The following is an 18,012-nucleotide window of genomic DNA, read 5'->3' as shown; positions in this document are numbered from 1 at the left end:
TTCAAAATCCCATCTGTTCAGATAAGTGACATTTTATTAAATGCTAGGATAGAATTATATACCTTATTTATATACATAAAATAAAAGAACTCAAATTAAAAAGACACTATGGGTCAGCTCACATTTCAGTATCAAAGCTAAAAATATTTTTAGCAGATTACTAAATAAAGCACAATAAAAAAAATAGGTATATTATTTTAATTAAATGGGCTGAAAATCCACAACCTCCAGGATGAATGGTCTCATTTCTATGAAAAATAAAAAATATTTTAATGATAAAGAATATCCTTAGAATATGTTTGTAACTACTGGGTATAGTATTTAAACAAACATTGAACAATAAAACCAAACAGCTACCCCAATAAATTTAATTTTAAATTAGTTTTAATAAAATATTATGCCACATTGAAAAAACACACACAAAAGCCCTGGCCACTGTGGCTCAGTGGTTAAGAGTGTCGGCCTGCGCACCGAAGGGTCATGGGTTTGATTTCTAGTCAAGGGCTCGTACCTGGGTTCCATCCACGGCCCCTGGTGGGGCATGTGTGGGAGGCAACCAATCGATGTGTGTCTTTCTATTTCTTTCGCTCTTGCCCCATCCCTTCCTTCTACTCTTTCCGAAAATCAATGAAAAAAATATCCTCAGGTGAGGATTAACAAAACAAACAAAAAAAGGAATTTCCTAAAATACTTTTCAGCTCAGTTAAAAAAATCTGGGCATGCCCATCCAAAAGACAAAATGAAACAAGACAACAAACGGCACCAGTATCAAGTTTTCTTACCACTTCACTTCTGCATCCAGGTGCTTTCAGCAAAATCACATTTCACAAAAGTAAGAGAGTGAGAGAGTCCTTAAGATTACATTTTAGGACCAGAACTCAGACAGTTCTCTAAAAAAGCATGACAGGAAGTCCCCTTCTTTATTTTCATACACGTGTGTTCTTTGTAAAATACTGTAAACTGAAATACATACATATATATGTTTATACACACACACACACGAAATTAAATGCTTCGTTTTCTAACCTTCCATTGGCAATTCCATTTCTATTACTTCGTTGATCGCAGAAGAATGATGGCTTTCTGAAAGGAAAGCAAACAATATATATAAAAACTGGAAATACAAATTTTTAAAAATCATTTAAAACAATGTAAATAATTCCAGATCCACCCAGGGAAGTACATGAAATATTTTGACTCCTTGTACAAATGACCCTTTCTTTACATTTTTTCGTGTTCCTTTATTTGTTCTTTGGGAAATTTTCAAGCATATATAACAGAGATGGTATAATGAAGCCACGTGCCCATCTCCCGTTGCCCGTTTCCTCTGTGCCCACCCCACCCCAACCCTGCTGGTGGTTCAAAGTAAATCCCAGATATGGTAGAATTTAATGCGCAAATACTGTGTAGGTACCAGTAAGACAACAACTCTCTCCCTTCAGCATCACTCCACTATCATGATGACTCCCCAGGTGAACAATTATTCTTTATCATCATCTCATATCTAGTCATTGTTCAACTTTTCTCAATTGTCTCAACTGTATTTTTCTAAAAAGAGCTTTTTATTTTGAAATAATTTTAAACTTACAGAGAAGCTGCAAGAATAAAATGCAAAGATCTGTATACCCTTTACTCAGATAACATGTTAACATTTTACCACTTCCTTTATCATTTGTAATCTTTCCCTTTCCTCCCCCCAATCTATCGATATGGGAGAGATAGACATACATATACACACACATACCCCCCGCCCCAACCATTTGGAAGAAAGTTACATATATCATGGCTCTTTATCTCTAAACACTTTAGTGATTATTTCCTAAGAATAGGGATATTTTCTTATATGATCACAGCATAGCTATAAAAATCACTGCATTTAACGTTGAGGCGATACTTTTACTTAATCTATCATTTGTATTCCCATTTTTTAAATATTTTTTTATTGATTTCAGAGGGGAAGAGAGAGGGAGAGATAGAAACATCAATGATGAGAGAGAATCATTGATTGGCTGCTTCCTGCACGCCCCACACTGGGGATCGAGCTCGCAACCCAGGCATGTGACCTCAGCCAGAATCGAACCTGGGACCCTTTAGTCCGCAGGCCGACGCTGTATCCACTGAGCCAAACCGTCTAGGGCTTGTATTCTCATTTTGTCAGTTGCCCCAAATGTCCTTTGTAGCTCTTCCTCGTTCCATAAAGGACCCGGTTTGTGATCAGGATGGTTTTTGTTGTCATGTCTCTTTCGTCTCCTTTAATCTGGAACAGTTCCATAGTCTGTGTTTGATATTTATGGCACTGCCATTTTTTAAGACTAGAAACCCCTCTCTCTCGTTCCCCCACAATAGATGGTCCTCATTTTGAGCTTGTCTGATGTTTCTTCACGATATGATTCAAGTTTTGCATTTTGGGCCAGAATACTGCCTAGATGATGGTATAGCCTTCTCAGGGTATCACATCTGGAGGCATATGATGTCTGCTATAGACTGAATATTTCATATGTCAAAATCTTAACCCCCGATGTGATGGTACTCGGAGGTGGGGCCTTTCAGGAGTGTTTAGGTCATGGGGGTGGAGCCATCAGGATTGGCATTAGTGCCCTTATAAAGAGAGGCCAGAGACTCCCTTGGAGGACACCATGGGAGGACACATTGAGAAGATCACCTATGAACCAGGAAGTGGGTCTCACCAGACACCGGATCTGCCAGCACCTTGATCTTGGACTTTCCAGCCTCCAGAACTGTGAGAAACAAATGCCTGTTGCTTCTAAGACCCCCGATCTATGGATTCTGTTATAGCAGCCCAGACCAACTAAGAGTTCATCTGTCTCTCTCTGGTGATGTGAATTTTGATCATCTGATCAAGGTGTTTTTGATGTCTCCAAAGTAAAATTACTGTTTTTTTCTCACTCTTGCACCTGGCCAACAGCCTGTGGGGAGAAACTTTAAGATCACGTAAGTATTCCACCCCTACATTCCTCTCTAGATTTAGCATCCACTGATGATTCCTTTTTTTAAAATCTCCACCTGAAGCTATTTTTGCCATTGATTTTCAGTGGGAGGGAGGAGGCGGGGCAAGAGAGACACATCAATTGGTTATCTCCTGCACATACCCTGATGGGGCTGGGAATCAAACCTGCTACTGGGAATCAAAACCCTTGACCGGGAATTGAACCCAAGATCCTTCAGTCCGCAGGCTGACACTCTAACCACTGAGAAAAACCGGCTAGGGCTGATAATTCCTTCTTGAACCAATCTTTTATTATAATGGTTACAAATGGACTTTCCAATTCCAGCATTCCTGCCATGTATCAGTGATTATTTGGCATTCCGCAGGAAGCAGTAATTGTCTTTTTGCAGTTGGTTTGCCTAAATCAGGATCCCAACAAAGCCCACACATTGCATTTGGTTGAAATGTCTTTTAAATCTCTTTTACTGTAAAACAGGTTTCTCTCCATTTAAAAAAACCTTGCAATTATTTGATGAAGAAATCAGCACATGCCCTAGCTGGTTTGGCTTGGTGGATGGAGTTGTCAGCCTGCGGACTGAAGTGAAGGGTCTCGGGTTCGATTCTGGTCAGGGGCACATGCCCGGGTTGTGGGCTCGATCCCCAGTAGGGGGTGTGCAGAAGGCAGCTGATCGATGATTCTCTCTCATCATTGATGTTTCTATCTCTCTCTCCTCCCTTCCTCTCTGAAATCAATAAAAATATATTAGAAGAAGAAAAAAAGAAATCAGCACATGTCTTGTCGAGCTTCTACCACTCGGGCATTTACTGCCTGCAACCTTGGAGTGTTGTTTTCATGTTTCTGTATCTCCCACATTTCCTGAAAATTGGTAGGTAAGTCTAAAGACTGGATCAGACGTAGGTTTGATTTTGGAGGGCAAGAATCCCGAAGGAGTACTTCTTACTAGATCCCACCTGGAGGCACATAATATCTGGTTACCTCTACTTCATGAGGTTAACATTGGACCAGTAAGTGAGTTAGAACATGCCAGACTGATCTACTCATGATAAAATCCTATTGACATTTAACAATTGGTTTTAATGGCCATTGGTGATTACAGCTGAGATGCATCGTTACGTTAAGGATTGCAAAATGGGGACATCTTATGCTTCTTTTTTAAAACTTTGTTTTATTCCCTCAAATTCTTTTCCTTTTTTTTGTTAATCCTCAATTTTTCATTGATTTTTTTTTTTTTTTTTTAGAGAGTGTGGAAGGGAGGGGAAGAGACAGAGGAGAGAAAATCGATGTGAGAGAGACACATCGGTTGGTTGCTTCCCGCATGTGGCTGGGGTTCAAGCCTGCAACCGAGGTATGTGCCCTTTGCCAGAATCAAACCCAGGATACTCTATCCACTGAGCCAAACCGGGTAGGGCCCCAAAATTCTTTTAAGTAAAAAGAGAGAGGGAGGGGGGAATCCAGCAATCCTTTGTTTGCAAGGCAAATTACTGAATCCCAATAAATTTTGGTTTTTCTTATCAGTGACTCTTACTATAAAATTATTAATCAATATTTGTGTGCCAGCAGCAACAACAACAACAAAAAAACAAAAGCATTTCTTTTATGCTTTTCTTATAATTTTGTCCTCATTGTAAAGTACAGACATGGGCACAGGACTGATAGCAAGTTTTTCTTCCAATGAGTGACATAAATAAACCTGTCACATTATTGCTGTCCAGTGTGTGATGGCTAACACTGTGGGGCTTTAATTCCCATGCTCAAGACTGAAACCAGAGCAACGGAGGTCACCATGGAAGACTCCCCACATATTTCAAGTTGGACACTCACAGCCAACAGGGTTGTAGGAGGGCCCACAGCCTGATGGCACTGGTAGCCTTCTGTTTACTCGCCAGTTCTGCAATTACTTGAAGAAAGCTCTTTTCCTCTTCCCAGCCTCTTGCCCATGCTTGGTCCTATTGGAGGGGAGGGAGCAGGCGGGAGGCTGCGGCAGCAGGGAGTGGGCGGAGAGGAGGCTATTGGGAAGACGGTGAGGGGCAGCCCACACGGATGGGTGGCAATTACAATTTCATCCCGAATAACTTTGGGAGGAGAAAATGATTATCAACTAGTATTACCTTGCATATTATATTGATAGTAATTAGGATCCTCTGATTCTTTCTTGACGGACGCAGCTGCTGCTTTCAGAGAAATGCCTTTGAATGCAATGGAAATGACAGAATTACATGTGAGGCCAAACCCACCAACACAGAAAGATGACCAGCTGATAGAACATCCAGGTTCTGTATCGATGAACACAGCAACATTATAATCAGCAAAAGAACTCGTAGCACATCACTATGAACAAATGGCTTATCCATATAAAAATATAAATAACATAAAAGAAATTAACATAAAGTCAATATAAAAGGAAAGAAGGAAAGTGGGAGAGACAGATGAAGGAAGGAATGGAGGGAGGAAAGATGGGAAGGAGAGATGTAGAGTGGGGAAATGTCCTGTTTTAAGAAGGCTGAATATATGCGTGCATTTACATGAAATACGTAAACATTCTTCTGTAATGGGATCTGATAGGCACATATAGTCTTAACCCACTACAATGAAATGGACTTGAAAACCTGGGGAAACCACATTAGTAAAACCAAAAGCTTTTATCAGGGAAAGGTGTGGTAGATTGCAAAAAACAGCCACAATATGCTCCCATCCTGTATGCACACCTGTATGCAATGTGACTTGCTCACTCCTGTTCTCTCTCTCTCTCTTTTTTTTATTACTTTATTGGTTAAGGTATCACATATTTGTCATCAACCCCCCCCCCCCCCATACTCCTGTTCTCTTGAAGTGAGGTCACTTCTTCCCCCTTTCAATCTGGGCCTGGCCACGTGACTTGCGTTGGCCAATGGGACACAGCAGAGTCTTGAAAGCGTGTGCATCAGAGCCTGCTGTTTGTGGAGTTCAGTGGCCCTGTGAACACGCCTGGGCTAGCCTCCTGGAGGCTGGGAGGGGAGTGGGGTCTAGCCCTCCCGGCTGAGGCCTCAGACCCAGGAGCCAGGCCTCTCAGGCGATGCAGCTCCAGCCGGGCCAGCCCAGACAAGAAGCAATGCCAGGCCAACAGTCAGAATTGTGAGAAAATGGAATCTCTGAAGCCACTAAGTTTTGGTGCCTTTTCATACAGCAGTAGGTGACTGCTACTGAAGTACACGTGCAAGTTTACCACGAATGTTAATAACATCAAAAGCAAAACTTGTGGCACAGCTCGGGCTTCACTGAGGGTCTTCTGAAAAGTAACAGCTGTTGGTATAAGGACAGTGAGACTGGATATTTAAGGTGTGAGTAGCTCAGTTGGAGCGTCATTCCCGCAGGCCAAGGTTGCAGGTTCAATCCCTGGTCAGGGCACATACAAGAAGCAACCAATGAATGCATGAATAAGTGGAACAGCGAACTGATGTTTCTCTTTCTCTTTCTTTCCCTCAAATTAATCAATAAAAAATTAAAATGTGATTATCGAAAAGGAAAACTTGTTAGGACAACCGAGGAACAGAATGGGCAGGGCTGATGGCCATATTAGTGAAGTGGTAGATTAAGTTGAGGAATTTGCTCAGAAATGGGACAAAAAGGTAAGTTGATGGAAAGATCAAAGGAAAGTTGACAAAGGAGGTCTACTTAAGCATAAAAAAGAAAAAAAGGAAAATGCCATTTATGAGCTTATTTGTACGCGAGGTGAAAAAATGTTCACCAATTGGTTAGAAGCTGTTGCCACCTCCTATGGGGAAGGGATTGGAGGTGTGCAGGGAGACTTAGGGGGGTGGGATTTTGAAAGGAAAGAGTGAAAGGGTGAAAAAGGATGTTTCTTATTGCTCTTCTAAGCCTGAGTTTTTAAAAATTTGAACATGCCCCAGCCGGTTTGGCTCAGTGGATAGAGCATCAGCCTGCGGACCAAAGGGTCCCGGGTTCGATTCTGGTCAAGGGCATGAACCTTGGTTGCAGGCTCCTCCCCAGCCCTGGCCCTGGTCAGGGCTCCTGCAGGAGGCAACCAATCGATGCGTTTCTCTCACATCGATGTTTCTCTCTGTCTTTCCCTTTCTCTTCCATTCTCTTTAAAAATCAATGGGAAAATATCCTCAGGTGAGGATTAAAACAACAAACAAACAAAAATCCTATATAATGAAAGGCTAATATGCAAATCGACTGAATGACGGAACAACTGATCGCTATGGTGCGCACTGACCACTAGGGGGGCAGACGCTCAATGCAGTAGCTGCCCCCTGGTGGTCAGTGCGCTCCCACAGGGGGAGCGCCGCTCAGCCAGAAGCCGGGTTCATGGCTGGCGAGTGCAGTGGCAGTGGCGGGAGCCTTTCCCGCCTCCACAGCAGCGCTAAAGATGTCCAAAGGAGAGCGGGCCTAAGCCGGCAGTTTGACATCCCCCGAGGGCTCCCGGACTATGAGAGGGCGCAGGCCAGGCTGAGGGACCCCCCCCCCCCCCCCGCCCCCGGCCAGTGCATGAATTTCGTGCACTGGGCCTCTAGTAAATAAAGGTGATTAAATGTTTTTAAAAAATTGAACATCTATAGGTTTGGTAATATTGTATAATAAAATTTTAATTAAAGTACACATTCCAAGCTGATTAGGCACAAAAGTCCCTACTAACTGAAACAACTGATGAACGAGCGACAGCTGGGCTGTCAGGGAAACATTCCTTTTCCATGCAGGCAACTGAAACCCGATTGGACAGCGCAGAATTTGTTTGACATGCTAATGAAACAGATTTACTGCTGTCTTTCCTCACGTGAAAGAGAGGGGGAGGGGGTGAAGGGAAAGGGAGAGACAGAGATAAGGAATTCAAAATTCAAAATCGCTGAAACATTTGTTCTGTGTCCACAAATATCACGAGAAATAGGCCGACTGATGGCCTGCTCCCAAAGCCGGTGGGCAGCTGGGAGCAATTGTACCGCATCAGGACATCCACGGTAGAATTCATCCATCGGGAGCGTATTCTTGTTTAAACAGAACCACATCTCCAAAGAAAGGCCTCAACAAGGCGCCGGTTTTAAAGCGGGAGGGACATGCTCACGCCCAACAGCCGTGCGGGAGGCTAAAGGAGGTCTGGGTGTGGATCCAGGAGAGGGCCCCTGGGAGAGCTGACCACGCCCTCTGCCCCCACGTGTCATCTTCCGAAGGGGGGGCTGCAGGCAGAACATGTGTGCGCTCTGAAAAGCACCCGAGGCTAAGATGAAGTGGGTGAGAGCTGAAGGCATGCCATGTGTGAGATTAAGACTCCACAGCGGAATGCTGCTCGGCCCAGACCCACGGCTCCTTTCTCTTCACGGACGTGCTGGCTTTACTTACAATAGCTAAGGTGGACAAGCACCATTGCTTCTCAGGCTCTGTCACTGAAGGTGGAGCTTCTAAGCACATATTTACGGGTGACTGGGAGGGACACAAGCCCCAGCAGCTGTGGTGGGTGTGACACGGAGACTGGCCCACTCACGTCCGGGTTCCCCTCGTGCCTGGGGGCGGCGGCGGATAAGCCGCCCCTGGACAGCTTTATGGCGCTGGTGCTCTGCCTCCCGTTCCATCTGTGGCAGGTCTCTATTTTTCCTTTTCCTACATCTGTTCTTCTTAGTACTGACCAGTGCTTTTCTTTTGGATTATCTTAGATTTAATTTTAACTTCACATTTTGAAACTGTTTCATTTCATATGCTAGGTTGCTTTTGTGAGCATTGTTAAATTCTAGTTTTAGTCTTTTATAACCAGCTTGTGTCATTTTTATCTTTTTGAGTGGCCCTGTGAACACGCCTGAACTTTATGTGCTTGATTATTTGGGGTTTTCTGACCTTTCTTCGAGGGCTCTCATCGATGTTTCTCTCTCTATCCCTCTCTCTTCCTCTCTCTCTAAAAATCAACAAAAACATATATTTTTTTAAAAAGTGGAAAGGTCAGCCCAGCTGGCATGGCTCAGTGGTTGAGCATCAACCGATGAACCTGGAGATCACAGTTCAATTCCTGGTCGGGGCACATTCAATGTGTTGTGGGCTCGATCCCCAGTGGGGGGCTTGCAGGAGGCAGCCAATCAATGATTCTCTCTCATCATTGAAATTTCTCCCTCTCCCTTCCTCTCTAAAATCAATAAAAATATATTTTAAAAAAGAAAAAATAATAATGTCTTCACCAGCAAGGAATAAAATAAAAAATCTACATTAAAAAAAAATCGATGATATCCCTACTGGGGATTGAGCCCACAACCTGGGCATGTGGATTGAGCCCACAACCTGACTAGGAATCGAACTTGTGACCTCTTGGTTCATGGATTGATGCCCAACCACTGAGCCATACTGGCTGGGCTGACCTTTCCACTTTTAATACTTTCAATATTTCCCATCTCTTGATTAAACATTTGAGTTTTTAAGAAATTCTGTTTTTAACCTTTTAACATTTCCCCTCCAATCACTTACTGCATTAGAAGGCTCTTTTCTAGATATTTGAATAAAACATGGTTATCTGAAAATAAGGTCCCATTTGAGGTTAATTAGTGTCCTAAAACCCATACTTTGGTTGATTCTTTCAGATTTTCTGCATAGACAATCATGTCATCTATGACCAAACAGTTTTATTTCTTCCTTCCCAATCAGTATACCTTTTATTTCCCTTTCTTGTCTTACTGCAGGAGCTAGGACTTCCGGTATGAAGTTGAAAAGGAGTGATGAGAGGATATAGCCCTGTCTTGTTCCTGAGCTTAGGGGGAAAGATTCTAGTTTCTCACCACTGAGTATAATGTTAGTTGTATTTTTTTTTTTTTTGGTAGATTTAAAAAAATAAAATCGAGTAAGTTTCCCTTTATCCTTAGTTTACTCACACACACACACACACACACACACTTTTTTTTTTTTAAGTAAAACACAAGAAAGGAGTCAAATGATAACCTGCTAAACACTGGATTCTAAAAGCATCGGTATACATACCGGAATCTTCCATGGGTTCAGTTTTCACATGGATGGGGCCACAACTGAAAGGAGAAGGGAACCCTGGTCAAGACAGGCATCTGGACCCCTGAACTAGAATTCCCCACATCTCATCTCCATGCTGCCGAATCCCCTTCCCACGCCAAACTGAAAGCAAAACTGCCACAAGTTTAACGTTAACACTCTTAATAATGTGTTACAAAATGAACTGTGTTACCTGACTATAGCGATAGAATCCCAAACATCTTTTTGAATAAAGAATATATAGCTGACCCTTGGACACTTGGGGGTTAGGAGCACCGACCTACCACACAGTCGAAATCTGAATATAATATATGTCGGCCCTCCACATACGCGTATTCCCAGCTGCAGGTTAAAAACACAGACGCCCCTTAACAACACGGGTCTGAACTGTGCTGGCCCACTAGCGGTGTAAGAGCCAGGGGGTTCAAACCATGTGGTCCAAGGGTCGGCTGTGTAACAACATAAGGAAGACTTTCCAGTCTAAAAAGGGTCACTTTGGGGCTACATGTGGATTGTATTTTTTTATCTATCCCTTACCTTTCACTTGACAATGTCATTGCTCTCTCAGCATCTGTTACCACCCCAGGCCCACCTGCGCAGGAGTAAAAAGACACACATTAAACCCTTTCTGCATCCTGAAATCTGACAACATTCAAAGACATATAAAATGAGCCTGGCTGGTGTGGCTCAGTGGTTGAGCATCGACCTATGAACCAGGAGGTCACGGTTGGATTCCCGGTCAGGGCACATGCCCGGTTGCGGGTTCAATCCCCAGCAGGGGAAAGCAGGAGGGAGCCAATCAATGGTTCCCTCTCATCACTGATGTTGCCATCTCTCTCTCCCTCTTCCTTCCTCTCTGAAATCAACAAAAAAATATATTTTTTAAAAGGCATATATAAAATGAAAGCCAATACAGAGAGAACAGAACTCCCATCTCCCAGTCAGTGCGGGGAGAGACCATCTCAAACCTGACCCCACGTTCTGGGGCCATTCGTGTGGGCAGAATGGGGGCCGAGGAGCAGACTGGAGCTGGAGCACAGGTGTGGATCCCATGTTGCTGCTCACCAGCTGGGTGACCGCCAGCAACTTACTAACCCGCCCCGTGCCTCAGTTTCCTCATCTGAAATGGTGGTTGGGTGAGAATACATGCAAAGTGCTTAGAACAGTGCCTGGCACACTGTAAGCACTAAATAGTCTCTAATGAAAATACAAGTCATCTGGCACAACAATCTCCTGTCACCTGCCACCCTCACCTTCAAATGCCTCCTCTGAGGAGTCCAGGAGCTCACAACTGTTCCCTCTGCTCCGTGAGCAGTCTATGCTCAGAAGAACCAGCTCTCGGTGTGCCGTGGGAACCGTGTGTATCCCACCCTAAGCCCCCCTGGGCCATCCCTACCTATGCAGTCTCAGTATGGCATCCTCTTTAGATCTGATCTTTCATATACAGCTATGGTTTCCAATTAGTTCAGAATAATAATCTAAGAAAGTAAGAAGTAAGCATAAGTTGATCTCTAAGCACTTCTGGTAAATAATTATATTTTTGGTCCCCTCAAAATCCTAAGTTCAGGAGATTATAAGGGGTCCTTGGTTCCCAAATGCGGCCTCAGACACCCTTCCACATCGCTTTCTGTGTGGTCACATGGCATGGGCTTCCTGGAAGGACAGCCTGTTGACCCCCTGCTTATCTTTGGGGCCCGCTCCTCCATGAAGCCCTTCCAATCACACAATTCTGACCCCTTTGCAGGGCTCTCAGGGATTTCCTCCAGTCATTCTGAGAGCACAGGCCACATCCGGCTCCCTGCTGGACAGTCTCATTCCTCCTCCTAGACTGTGAGTCTCAGAAGCGTGGGAACAATCACACATCCTAGACCCTCTCCTGAACCCAACAATGCCTGGCCCGTGGCTGTGGTCAAAGACCAGGAGGTGACCCCACACTCCTCGCACTGCTGTGCACCAGGACAAGGCGGGGGGGGCTACTGCTGCCTGAGGTCCGGGTGCAGAAACTCACCAGCAGGTGAGCTGGGAGGAGGGTGATGTCTCCACTTTCTAGGCGGGGTGTGCCTTTCCCTGAGCTGTAGACCCTGCAAACACCATGACCACCCACCCTGCCATGTCAGAGGCCGCCTCCTCAATGAGAATACACAAGCTTCAGAATGTGCCGAACTTGCATTTTAATTAGAAAAGCAGAACTGGTTTAGCAGCCAAGGGCAGTCACTAAGTATGAGAAGCTGTCACTTACCTTGCTGATCTGCCGGACCTAGGAAAGGTCTGCAAGAAAACCAACACTATTACCCAATGTGAACACACAAGAACGTCAGACCAAACAGCCCAATAACCAACTTCTAAATGTACACAATGTACTAACTGCAATTAAGCTCTCAGCTTATCTTCAAATACACTAACTGCTGTGATGGGACAGAGCCTGTCACCTGTTTATGATGAATGAAATCCCGGCTTTGTTCTCCAAAATCCACTTCAGAGTTTCAAGATCATAGTTCTCCGGGTGCTGAAAGGCAACTCCTTCTGGAAGCCCCTCAACTCCCACAGCCGACTGATCGCGCAGCATCTTCTCGTACGGAACGGGCACCATTGCTGTGGTCCCTAAGGCTTTACCTAGGAGAAGAGGCGAGATGACTTTAAATGGCAGGAGCGCACAACCCCTACCGGCCAATTTCACAGTGTGATGAACACAGGTGGTGACATCATTGGAAGGTACATTAGAAGCATAAGGTACCCTAGTTCTTTATATCCGAAATTAGAAAAATTACCAACCAAAGGGCCAAAATAAAATATTTATAATATTTAAACCTTCATATAAGAAAGAGAAAAGAATGGGTCTTTATCTCCATTCTCTTGGAAGATGTGCAATTTGGGGTACTCGGCCTGGCACAGCCAGGGCTGCAGAGAGCACACACGGTTACTCAGGCTGCTGGATAGAGTGTAATTGTCCCTGTGTCACACCGAACAAGTCAGGCCGACTTGCCTGTGGAAAAGTTATGAGGTCAACATGGCCTCATGTCACCATTGGGGCCATGTGTCTTTCTACACTGGCCCACCAGCCCTGAGGTGCTGGAGCCCCATTTCTCATAGACAAGTGTAGCCTGAGATCCCAAGATCCCTTGTGCTGGGGGTCCCCAAAGTCAAATGCTCACAGGGACCTGCAGGTCAATAAATGTGTGCAGCTATCTAGGAATGATAAACAAGGCCCTTAAGATGCTAAGGTGATTATATCAAAAATAAGTATACCGCCCTAGCTGGTTTGGCTCAGTGGATAGAGCGTCGGCCTGGGGACTGAAGGGTCCCAGGTTTGATTCCAGTCAAGGGCACATGCCCAGGGTTGTGGGCTCGATCCCCAGTGGGGGGTTTGCAGAAGGCAGCCGATCAATGATTCTCTTTCATCATTGATGTTTCTCTCTCTCTCCCTCTCCCTTCCTCTCTGAAATCAATACAAATATATTTAAAAAAATAAGTATACCAGTATAACACCTGTATAGTTACTTGGTTATCTAGCTTTTTTTTGCTTGTTAATCCTCACCTGAGGATATTTTTTCCATTGATTTTTAGAGAGAGTGGAGGAAAGAAAGGAGGGGGGAGAAACATTGATATGAGAGAGACACATTGATGGCTGCCTCCCATATGAGCCCTGGCTGGGACTGGAGCTTGAACCTGCAACCCAGGTCTGAGACCCTTTGGTGCAGGGGCCGATACTCTATCCACTGAGCACGCTGGCCAGGGCTCGTTACCTAGCTTTTTAAAACACTGTGTAGGTATTTAAAAAAAAAATCCCTGTCTTAATGCCTGTGGAAAGATGTGGGTAGGTGGAGAGACAGATGAGGGTGAGGCTGGTGACCAAGCAACAATAAAAATCTTCAATAACTGGGTTGGCCAAGGAGTGGGGGGCAACCGGGAGCTCCCTAAAATGGGAGCCAACACTGAAGTCTGATCAATCCAGACGTTTCGATGAACCAGACCAAACCAAGTTGTATTCTGTAAGAAAACTTGAGCTGGTACTTAATTAAGGACCGCTCTTCGCTTGATGAGAATGTGGGTGTTCAGATGTTAGAAACCGTCTAATCACACCAATAAGATGACCTAACACTTACTCCACAGTGAACTACTCGGAGAATCAATGCTTCACATGAACGCACTTTACCGTAAGACAAGCAGAAATAGTCCTCCACTGCTTTCCTGAGGATTTCCGTTTCTCCCGAGCTGAGCTGCAGCCCTTTCCCAGGGCCCGGGGGTTTGGTCTCAGGCAGGCCTTCCGCAGCGCCTGTGAAGAGTCATCGGCACAGTCAGTACCCAGGCATCGGTACCGCACGCGTCCTTAATCTCTATGCTTCTGGCATACGGAAAGGAAAAAGGGGGAAAGAGTAATAGACATAAAACAAGATCTTTGTTTATTTAAATAAAAACAAAGAACAAGCTACTTATGATGATCAGGGTAATATAACATGATGAGCATCTTTGAAATGAATCTATTGCTAAAGAACTGTGATTCAACACACAAGGAAATAGTAGTAGTTCAAAGGAAATTATTTTTAAGCAGACATGATGTTTGTTATAGTTATATTTGCTATCAGTTATTGTGTAGGACGACCCTCACCACTGCATGCATTCAGGACCAGCTAGGCCCCATCCTTCCCCTGACCCGCCCCCTATCAGCTGCTATTCCAAAAGTTTTGAAACTGGTGGTTTTAATCAGGGCTAGTCAGGAGACAGAAACCACATGTTAATTTGGACAGGGAAAGTCTAGTAAGATTCATTAACTAGTAACAAGGGGTTGACTACTAAGGGGTAATGAAAACTCAGCAGCAGCTTGGAGTGGGAGCAGCCCTACTGCTGCTGAGGAAGGAGCCAATCGGGAAGAGGGTCCCCCAGGGACCCTGTGGACCCTGTGGGGTGGATGCAGCCATGGCCTATCTGAGGGTGGAAAGTGGCCTGGGGTGCAGCAAGCTGGAGCCAGCAAGCAGGGACCCACCCACTGGAAGTGCTGGTGGAAACCATGGGCAAGTTGCCCCCAGGGGCCTGCAAGGCTTGCTGGATGTTACAAAGAAGCTGCCCTCTGGGGCGCTGGTGGAACTCTGAAACCACCTGCGGGTGATGCCAACAGAACTCGCTGGGAAGCCACTCTCTGGGGCACTGGAGGGCCTCCCTGGGAAACTGCCTGGGGCGGGGGGTCGGGTGGGGAGGTGTGCTGCTGATTCACTGGGAAGCCTCCTTCTGGAACTTTCTAAGACTTCTGTGAGACTTGCTGGGAAGCCAGCAGGGGTGCCGATGGAACCGACTGGACGCTGAGTGCGGTAGGGGAGCTACTGGGAATCCCAACTGCTGCTGGTCGCCAGGTGCCGCAGGCACAGCCGGCGAGAACCCTTTGGTATCAGGAAGAGATGCTCCTTCCCCAGGGCACCTCCCGATCTCTTCCGACAAAGCACACAAGGTGCCAGCTGCCAGGGAGGATGCCTACAGGGCCCAGCTCCCGTTCCCAGGCAGGGCAGAGGGGGATGGACTCGGAGAGCAGTAACCTGACAGCTGTCACACAGCGATACCTTGAGCTAGAGAGGCCCATGCGATGGAGTCATGTTCTAAGGTCAAATGTAAAGCAAGAACCGCGGCCGGGCCAAAGTATACCTGACCACCCTCAGTCTTCCATTAGGTTCGGATTAGAGAGTTCTGTGTACACAATTCTGCAAAGCAATTCTTATGCACATTTACATGTTAGAACCAGCCAGCTAGGCTAACAGCAGGAAGCAGTTGAAAACCTATGTGTGTTCGGTCATTGAAACAATTCTGGCTTACAGGGGGAGAGGGGAACAGAATGGCAGAGTTCACACTGGGGGCCAGAAAACAATGGGCCAGATCCCGCAATGGCTCTGTATGACCTGTGAGCTAAAAATGGTTTTCTATTTTGAAATGGTTAAAAGAGTTTGAAAGCAGAGTATCATTCATGACACACAAAAATCATTATGGAATTTGAAGTTCAAACTTCAGCGTCTGTAACTAAGGCTCATTCCTTCCTGTCACCCAGTTTTGCTTTCCCACCACAACAGCAAGCCGAGTGGCTGCAGCAGACTGTAATACCCCACAGAGACTAACCTATGTCCTCTCTGCCCCATTAAAGAAAAGGTTTGCCAAGTCCTGGTTTACTCCGTATTGTTTCCTATTAAGCACCTATAACACAAATATAGGTTGATTCTAAATTTCTGTTGTTCTGAGTATTCAACTAGTGAATGAACACCTATACCACAGGGAGTTGGTTTCTAGTTTCAGAGGGGAGGTGAATGTGTTGTTGCTTTTGCTTTTTTGCTAATTCCACGGTAATTTTTCCTTACTTCCCTGACAACTTCTAAAGAAACAAACATCACCTATTCAAGAATCACATCCAATATTCCAGTTCCAGTACTGGCAGAGAAGTGTGTACTTGCCAGTAACAGTGATAGGCTCTGGAAAAAATACTAAGACCAAGTATCTGAAGGCACTGAAGTACAACTGAAGCCAGGCAGAGTCTGGGAGGAATGCTGTCTTTGAAGAAAGGGAAGCTTACACAGACGGAGATTCTCGCTGAGCTGGCTATTCGAATCTATGTCACATGTCAGGACTGCCACCGTGGCCGGAAACTGATGGGGAAATCCTGGAACGGAGCGAGTCACAGAGGTGGGAGACCCAATGTCTTCATAGAAATTTCCCACAAATTCTTGATTGGCCCCCCCACTGTGTCAGCGTAGGGTGAGACTTTAAGGAAAAGCAACAAGCTAAAGGGCTGAGCAGAGATGTAAACAGCTGTGTGGTGCCAGAAAGACAGAGTTTAGAATTCAAGTTCTGCTAAGTTAGAGAAGCTTGATAAACACCTTGTGAAACTAATGGGTACACCCCAGGAGTAAGGGTCACACTCAAAGACAGAGTGATGCCGTGGGACAAAAAACAAAATTTACACAGGCTCCCCACAGGGTCAAGGTGACCTGCCAGTAATTTAACTGCCTTCCAAAAAAAGAGAGCAAGACTATTTAGCAGATATTTATAACATACCATACACAATACCAAGTATAAAATAAATAAAAATTAGTAGAAATGTAAACAAGCAGGAAAATGTGATCCATGATGAAGAGAAAGAAAAAAACAGAAGCAGGACCATTAATGACCCAGATGTTGAAATGATCAGATAAGGATTTAAAACAACTGCTTTAAATACATTTAAGAATTTCCAGGGGAGCTGAATAAATGGGTGAGTATATGGGGAATCCCTACAGAGAAATGAAAATGCTAACAAAAAAGAAAGAGAGAGGATAAAATAGAATTCTAGAAGTCAAAAATAATCGAAATGAAATTTTCACAGGAAGGATTTAACAACAGCACACTGTTGAAGAAAGAATCAATGTCCTTAAAGAAAGGTAATAGAAACAATCCAATCTAAAGCTTGAATAGGAAAAAGAAAAAAAAAAGGGAACAGAGCCTTACTGACCTGTGGGACATCAAATTTTCTTTTAATGTGTAAATGAGGAAGACACAGATCAGAATAAATATTTGAAGAGATAATGGCCAAAATGTCCACAATTGATGATAACCATAAATAGTCATATCATGGACAAATTGCCAAACCCAAAGATTAAACAACCTAAAGGAAACGATACATTACCTTCAGAAGAACAAAAGTTAGAATTCTAAGCTGACTTTGTATCTAAAACAATGGAAGCCTGAAGGCAATGGAATAAAACATTTACGTTTAAAGGGCTGAAAGAAAAATTGTCAAGTTAGAATTCCACATCAAGTAAATACATTCTTCAAAAACAAAAGCAGGAGAGTGATGTTGGCAATATGGCAGATGAAGAAGCAACAGCAAATTAACAAAATATAGACCAGAACATCTCTGTGAGAGCTCCACCGAACAGCTGAGAAGCCAAGCACCTAAGCCATTGTAAAACCAAGAAGGGATTGCAGTATAAGGGGTAGGAAGATTCCTGGCATTTGTTGTGTCAATTTGTGCTTGGCACCGCATAGTTGCAGAGCAACTGGGAGGAAACCCCCATGCTGGGGCTCCTCCTTTGGGATGGAAACAAAAGAGTGGACCGTGTGG

The 18,012-nt window shown here is 44.6% G+C and overlaps 1 protein-coding gene across 1 annotated transcript in view; it reads right to left on the bottom strand.

The window, feature by feature from the left end:
- Window positions 1–18,012, bottom strand: part of LOC103286265 (general transcription factor II-I repeat domain-containing protein 2) — a 47,563-nt gene that overhangs the window by 8,423 nt on the left and 21,128 nt on the right. Inside the window, exons 4-10 of the mRNA XM_028145374.2 lie at window positions 14,095–14,214; window positions 12,371–12,554; window positions 12,181–12,209; window positions 10,479–10,533; window positions 9,918–9,961; window positions 5,078–5,155; window positions 1,027–1,083 (exon numbers count right to left, since the gene is read on the bottom strand). Of these exons, the coding sequence (XP_028001175.2) occupies window positions 1,027–1,083; window positions 5,078–5,155; window positions 9,918–9,961; window positions 10,479–10,533; window positions 12,181–12,209; window positions 12,371–12,554; window positions 14,095–14,214 (567 nt within the window). The remainder of the gene's footprint in view (window positions 1–1,026; window positions 1,084–5,077; window positions 5,156–9,917; window positions 9,962–10,478; window positions 10,534–12,180; window positions 12,210–12,370; window positions 12,555–14,094; window positions 14,215–18,012) is intronic.

This window comes from Eptesicus fuscus, chromosome 4 (genome assembly GCF_027574615.1).
Source record: "Eptesicus fuscus isolate TK198812 chromosome 4, DD_ASM_mEF_20220401, whole genome shotgun sequence".
NCBI classification, from domain to species: Eukaryota; Metazoa; Chordata; class Mammalia; order Chiroptera; family Vespertilionidae; genus Eptesicus; species Eptesicus fuscus.
Note: the sequence above shows the minus strand (reverse complement) of the source record. Positions and strands in the feature narration are given on the sequence as shown.